The sequence below is a fragment of the Somniosus microcephalus genome, chromosome 15 (assembly GCF_052327205.1).
Source record: "Somniosus microcephalus isolate GS21.2 chromosome 15, FLI_Smic_1.0, whole genome shotgun sequence".
Taxonomy (NCBI): Eukaryota; Metazoa; Chordata; class Chondrichthyes; order Squaliformes; family Somniosidae; genus Somniosus; species Somniosus microcephalus.
This window is the reverse complement of record NC_141001.1, coordinates 109,704,280-109,711,262: the sequence shown is the minus strand read 5'-3', so window position 1 is coordinate 109,711,262 and position 6,983 is coordinate 109,704,280. Positions and strand designations below refer to the sequence as shown.

At 52.2% G+C, this 6,983-nt stretch overlaps 1 protein-coding gene across 1 annotated transcript; it reads right to left on the bottom strand.

Annotated features, from left to right (window-relative positions):
- Nucleotides 1-579: 579 nt before the first annotated feature.
- Nucleotides 580-6,983, bottom strand: LOC147107149 (uncharacterized). The gene is made up of 4 exons (XM_086007539.1): nt 6,502-6,983; nt 5,612-6,342; nt 2,136-2,192; nt 580-657 (listed from the first exon to the last, which is right to left on the bottom strand). Exons 1-4 carry the CDS (start codon nt 6,836-6,838, stop codon nt 580-582), a joined length of 1,203 nt encoding a protein of 400 aa, XP_085863665.1. The 5' UTR covers nt 6,839-6,983.

The following is a 6,983-nucleotide window of genomic DNA, read 5'->3' as shown; positions in this document are numbered from 1 at the left end:
TATCTCAATGCCACCTTCCTGCACTATCCCCATATCCCTTAATTCCCAAAAATTTATCGACCTCTGTCTTGAATACACTCAACGACTGAGCCTCCACAGCCCTCTGGGGTAGAGAATTCCAAAGATTCACCACCCTCTGAGTGAAGAAATTTCTCCTCATCTCAGTCCTAAATGGCCGACCCTTTATTCTGAGACTGTGACCCCTGGTTCTAGATTCCCCAGCCAGGGGAAACATTTTCTCAGCATTAACCCTGTCAAGCCCCTTAAGAATTTTATATGATTCAATTAGATCACCTCAAGGGTCAAAGGTTTTACGCACCCCACCTCCCCTTGGTTAAAAGCAGCCCATTTTTAGAGGAGGTTGATTTCATCAAACAGGAAGGTGAGAATATTCACCATCCGTCTGAGTGGCTGACGCCCTCTCGATCCCCTGCACTGACAACTGCTGGCATTGACCGATCTCTCTGGCAGTGAGAGCTGCTACTGGGGGCTTGGGCGTGGACAGAGAGGGCTTTATTCACTCAGACTCGCCCACTTCTTTCACTGCAGCTGTTTCTGCTTCTGGCACTGAAGCTGTTTCTAGTGGTGTGAAAACAGAGCCAGGTGTTCACACCTCCGATATTGAGAAGTCCCAGCTACTGGGGACTTTCTGATAAGCTGAACAGAACAAAATTACCACATTTAAAATGGCACGCATACTAATGGGCTAATTATGCTCCTGTTTCCATTGCTTCAGCACTAAATTTCAATCTTGAGCCAAATGTGAAATAATTCTTATATTAATTCCTTGTACTTCTATAGACAGGTGCAAAAAAGAAAAACTTGCATTTCTATAGCGCCTTTCACAACCACCGGACATCCCAAAGCACTTTACAGCCAATGAAGTACACGTTTTTGAAGTGTAGTCACTGTTGTAATGAAGGAAACGCGGCAGCCAATTTGCACACAGCAAGCTCCCACAAGCAACAGTGTGATAACAACCAGATAATCTGTTTAAGTGATGTTGAGCGAGGGATAAATATTGGCCCAGACACCGGGGAGAACGCCACTGCTCTTCTTCGAAATAGTGCCATGGGATCTTTTCCGTCCACCTGAGAGAGCAGACAGAGGCCTTGGTTTAACATCTCATCCGAAAGACGGCACCTCCAGACAGTGCAGCACTCCCTCAGTACTGCACTGGAGTGTCAGTCTTGATTTATGCGCTCAGGTCTCTGGCGTGGGGACTTGAACCCACAACCTTCTGACTCAGCGATGGTGCTACCAACTGAGCCATGGCTGACACACATGCAAGGTGATACAATCTACCATAAGTAACAGACTAGGATCAGCTCAGGAATTCAATACAACATAATTTCTGAATATCTCAAAAGTAAAATGATTTAAATTACAATGGTTTAATAAAAAAATTGAACCACTTCTCTCTGATGTCAGCTATGGCTCAGTGGTAACACTCGCGCCTCTGAGTCAGAAGGTTTGTGGGTTCAGAGTCCCACTCCAGAGTCTTGAGCACAAAATCCAGGCAGACACTACTGAGGGAGCGCTGCACTGTCAGAGGTGCTGTCTTTTTGGATGGGACGTTGAACCGAGGCCCCGTCTGCTCTCTCGGGTGGTGCGGAAGATCCCATGACGCTATATTGAAGAACAGCAGGGGAGTCCTGGCCAATATTTATCCCTCAACCAACATCACCAAAAAAACAGATTATGTGATCATTATCACTTATGGGACCTTGCTCTGCGCAAAATTGGCTGCCGCGTTTCCTACATTACAATAGCGACCACACTTCAAAAAGTACTTTGGGACTTCCTGAGATTGCGAAAGGTGCTATATAAATGCAAGTCTTTCTTTAATAAACGTTACTGAGTCCAGCAAACAATTCTGAGGACCCACAGCTGTGAAGTCCATATTTGCTCACTGTTATATTTAGCATGGAGGAGACTGTGTGGAAATGAAGAATGTTTTAATCAAGAGGGATTGGGTGGTGCGGTGGTTTAATATAGAGTATTATCCCTTTACCTCTGGCACTTGGGTTTGAATCTTGCTCTGACTGCGGCGATATGCTACTCTCTGATGCTCCTGTCCTTCTTGACCCCCTTAGTTGATTTATTGCACTTATCTCAGTGAAAGTCAATCTTACTTGCATTATCCTGTTCCTGAGTATCGCCATAAACAGCGTTCTCTGGAAGGAATCCACCTGCAAAGAGGTTTTCAAACAGACCGGTCCTGAGACAGTGCCAATATGACGTGGCAGCTTTAGGTGGAAATGTGAAAATGGTGGCTTAAGAATCAAGTGCAGCTTTGTTCAAACACATCGTGAGTGAAGACCGAGTTCCAAAATACTTATCATCGCAGAGAAACTGGAACCAAAATTGATTTCGAGGTAAATTGCGGATCGAACAGGGTAAATTTCTGCCAGCCTCTGGCTCCCTTATTAAGCCCCAGAATTCTACACCTTCAACTTCATTGCTGGGCTTACACTGCCTCCCTCTTTTATCAAATGTTCCACTGAGCTATGCCAGGCACGGAATAGATAATACAAGGAGCGTGACTGAGCTACGGCACATGAAATGATTCACAGGATGGTTCAGTGAGACCATGAGGAAACTAAATTCGTGAATTCAAACCATCTTTTGATTATATTTTTGAAATGAAAATCCATTAATTGTTAAAGTTGACCATTAATAGTTTAGGTTGTCAGTTACAGCCGTCTGAATATTGTCTGCAATAGTTGCTTTTTTTTTCCATTGCTCTTTAATGAAACTATAGGTTACAGATACATAAGTACAGTCATATTTTGAAATGATTTGTTCAGTGCAGAAGTGTAACTATGGACCATTCGTTATTGCCAAAAAGAACTCTTTATTTTGATAAAGATTAGTTTGTTCTCCTGGACCGTTTTTATGGTTTTATTTTACAAATGCAGCAAGATAGTCCGCTGTTTACCAACGTGAAACATTTCAACAGCAATGATGTGTATCAAAGATCTGCCCTGTTACTTAGGTTCTCACGGGCAGTGTTCGGCTTTCCCTTGTTTTGAGAGCAGTGCGGAGCAGCCAGTACAAGTCAGTGCTGCAAGATTGCACCACTTTAATGCAGTGCTGAGGGAGTGCGGCACTGTCAGAGGTGCCGACTTTCGGATGAGATGTTAAACCGCCTGTCCTCCTGGGTGAACATATAGGCCTAGAAATTCAGTTGCGTTCGCCAGCCGTTAACGCCATAAGAGGGGTATATTTCCAGCGCTAGGCACTTAGCGCCCGGACGCAGACCGATCTGCGCCTACGCCCAAATTCAGTTGACATTTAGCGCCGGCGCAAAGTGTTTGCGCCCGCTCAGCTGCGCGCGCAGCTTATGACGTCATTTTGTCGTGCAACGCTGTTTGTGCGCCCCAAACCGGAAATTCAGTGGCGCTTGCCCAATGTGGGCGTGGCGCTGTTAAGAACTGTGAAGTGGAACGCAACAGAGGCCCTGTGGGCCTCGGGGAGCGTTAATTAAAGGGCACTTACACTGAACTATAAAGGCCAGCCATTTTGCTGCAATGACTTTACTGCTTTGGATTTCTGGACAGAGACCAAGGGACAGAGCTTACTGATTTGGGACAACATAGGAGAGGTATTTTTGGCTTCTGGCCAGAGCTTTGACATTTGAATCATTGTGATTTCACTGTTTGCAACTTTATTATGGGGGCTGTATGGGGGTGCAACCCTCAGTTGCAGCATTATGTGCGAAGGGCTCGCAGACGCTGTGAGAGAGGGCCAGCCATGCCTAGACGCAGAGGGGCCATCAGGCGTCGGCAATGTAGGCCTTACCCACTCAGGCAATACCGGCAGCAGGTGTCCTATCTCACCATGACTGCGGCGCATTGTGTTAAGAGGCTGCTCTTCAGAAGGGAGGTGGTTGCAGAGATCTGCCAGCTGCTTCACAGAGATCTGCGTCCACAGCTGATGTGCAGGACGTCTCTCTCGGTGGAAGTGAAGGTCACGGTGGCTCTGAACTTTTATGCAAGCGGCTCCTTCCAAGCCGCTGCTGGGGACATAGCGAACATCTCCCAGTTCACCGCGCATCGCTGCATCTGGCAGGTCACCGATGCACTTTTCGCGAGGAGACACCAATTCATCTCCTTCCCCATGACCCTACAGAGGCAGGAGCAGCGTGCAGTCGGATTTGGCAGGATCGCGGGCTTCCCCATGGTGCAGGGCACCATTGACTGCACGCATGTGGCTATGCGGGCACCTATCGACAATGCCGAGGATTACCGCAACCGGAAGGGCTACCATTCCCTCAATGTACAGCTGGTGTGTGACCACAGGCAGCGCATCCTAGCTGTCAATGCCCGCTTTCCAGGAAGCAGCCACGATGCATCCTGCACCAGACTACTGTGGCTGACATGTTCGAGGCACAGCCTCCACCAAGGGGATGGCTTATTGGGGACAAGGGCTACCCTTTGTGTACATGGCTCATGACCCCGCTCCGCGCGCCCAGGACCCCAGCGGAGGAGGCATACAACGAAAGCCATCAAGCCACAAGGAACATCATAGAGCAAACAATTGGCGTCCTCAAGCAACGGTTCCGCTGCCTGGATCGTTCCGGCGGATCTCTACGGTATTCGCCGGATAGAGTCTCCCAGTTCGTCGTCGTGTGCTGCATGCTGCACAACCTGGCTATCCGCAGGACTCAGGCACTGCCACCTGACATTGCACCACCACCTCAGGAGGACGAGCAGGAGGACCATGAGGAGGAGGAGGAGGAGGAGTACCAGCCCAGGAGGGAGCCACAAGGTCCAAGGGCCATCCGCCGGCGGCTTATTGAACGACACTTCTAGGCCCCCTGTCAGGGAATGGCCTGTGGCAATGAACGCACCTGAAGGCAGCCGCTCCGCAAGCCCTCAGCCGGTTAACGCAACAACCACTTGAAACATGACACCTGGACATGCTGAATAAATAAAAAGCTTTATTTCACAAACTCAGGGCTCTTCCCACATGAAACAGAAAAACAGGCAAGACCCCCAAAAAACAGTCAAAAACATCTGTCACTCCCAAAACCTGGGGAGGACTAACAAAACTTGCCCATCCAAATGGCCTTCATCATCGGCCTTACAAAAATAAGCCCCCCCCTCCACAACACAAACACCCCCATAAAAACAAAAAATGCCTTGATCTTCGGCCTTACCAAAATAATCCCCCCCCAGAACACAAGCCCCCCCATATAAAAAAAACCGCTATCACCACACTCTACTGGGTGTGCCGAGAGGGCGAGTCCTTAGACAGGCTTCTCCGGCCCCTGCCCGACCTGCTGCTCCGCCTCAACCTGGGCCCTGTGGCTGTGGCAAGGCTGGGGGAAGGCTCATGAGGGCGACAATGCGTGTCGGCAGATGCCCTTGGGGGTCGGCCTAGACAAGGCCCGGCCCGGGAGGGGCCGGCTGGTGACTGCTGCAGCTGTGGCTGGCCAGCATCAGTCTCAGCAGCAGCTCGTCGCACCTTGGCTGGGGGAGTGGCAGTGTCGGCTGCACCAATGGGGGCAAGCTGGCTGATGGCAGGCGCGCGCTGTTCGCCAGAGACACTGGCACTCGGCCGGGCTGGCAGTGCAGCAAGCGCAGCAAGCTGGTGGAGGCCAGACCGCTGTGCTGCAGCAGGGCGGCGGAGTGCCCTGGCGATGCTTCCGCGCCACAGTGAGTGTGGCAGAAGTGAGTGCCCGAACTGCCCTGGTATGTGCCCGCATCAGCTCTGCCAGTGTCTGGACGGCACCACTCATGTACTCGCGACTCGCGTCCTGCGCTGCCGCGAGTTGCTGGACACCCCTGTCGTGCGCTGCCGCGAGTTGTTCGACCCCCCTGGCCTGTGATTCGCCGAAAGCGACCACACTATGAGCCAGGGACTCAATGGCCTGAGGCATCTGTTGCACAACCCCCATGAACTCCTGGTGGCGCCGCTCCGACGCCGCCGACATCTCATCGAGGAGGCGCACCTCCTGGGCGAGGACCGTCTCCGGACTGGAGGGCAGACTCTCCCTCTGGGGAGAAGGCCGCCGAGCTGCCCGACCCTTCCTGCGTGCGTCGACCCCACTGGGCCCAGGAACTGCCCTCCCCTGCAACACCTCCCCCCTCTGGGGAGAAGGCCGCCATGCTGCCCGACCCTTCCCGCGTGCATCAACACCACTGGGCCCAGGAACTGCCCTCCCCTGCAACACTTCCCCCTGGCTCTCCTGCAGGCCAGACGTCTCCCCTCCATTGCCATCCCCTGGCGCGGATGAGGGTTCCCCCGATGTGCCGCCTTCCTCCTGGTCCTCGTCGTCCTCCTCCTCCAAGGGCCTGGCACTCTGAGCTTGAGGGACCACCTCCTCCTCACCAGCTGAAAGCAGGAAGGCACAAGAGTAGCTTTAGAGTGAGGACAGGGCGTCAGCGAGGGAGGCCTGAGTGGTGGCATTATGCGCATTTGTCGGACAGTGGGAAAGGATGTAGATCTGAAGCGCAAGAGCAACGAGAGAGGTCCAACCGGTCATGTCCTTACCAGTGGGTCCCAGTACAGGGTCCGCATCTCCGATGGCAACAGGGCCAGTCACCCGGCCACGCATGAGTCGAGCCACGCTCTCCTCCAGCTCACTGAGCGCCTGGTACTCGGGACGGCCTCCACCGGTGACAGACTGGCTCCTCAAATTCCACGCCAGCTTGGCCTGCAAGAGAAAGGACGGCCTGTAAGTACAGTGTGGTGCCCTGTTGCTGTGTGCACTGCCTCCCATGGTCGAATAGCTTGGCCAGTGTGGTGCCCTGTTGCTGTGTGCACTGCCTCCCATGGTGGAATAGCTTGGCCAGTGTGGTGCCCTGCTGCTGTGTGCACTGCCTCCCATGGTGGAATAGCTTGGCCAGTGTGTTAAGTGCAGAAAGTGCTATTGATGATCATGCCAGTGCCATAGCTGCGGGAGGAGGGCTGCCCATTAGGCGTTTGAGGTCCCTTTGCCCATAATGTGAGGTGCACATGCAAGGATGAGAAGG

Bases quoted from the DNA above. Each gene is read 5' to 3' on its own strand.
- LOC147107149 (XM_086007539.1), bottom strand. From the start codon at position 6,838: ATGGGAGGCAGTGCACACAGCAGCAGGGCACCACACTGGCCAAGCTAT. The intron at 6,343-6,501 runs GTAAGGACATGA...TCCTGCTTTCAG, and splicing joins CCCTGTACTGGGACCCACTG to CTGGTGAGGAGGAGGTGGTC. The intron at 2,193-5,611 runs GTCTGGCCTCCA...ACCTCTTTGCAG, and splicing joins CGCCCTGCTGCAGCACAGCG to GTGGATTCCTTCCAGAGAAC.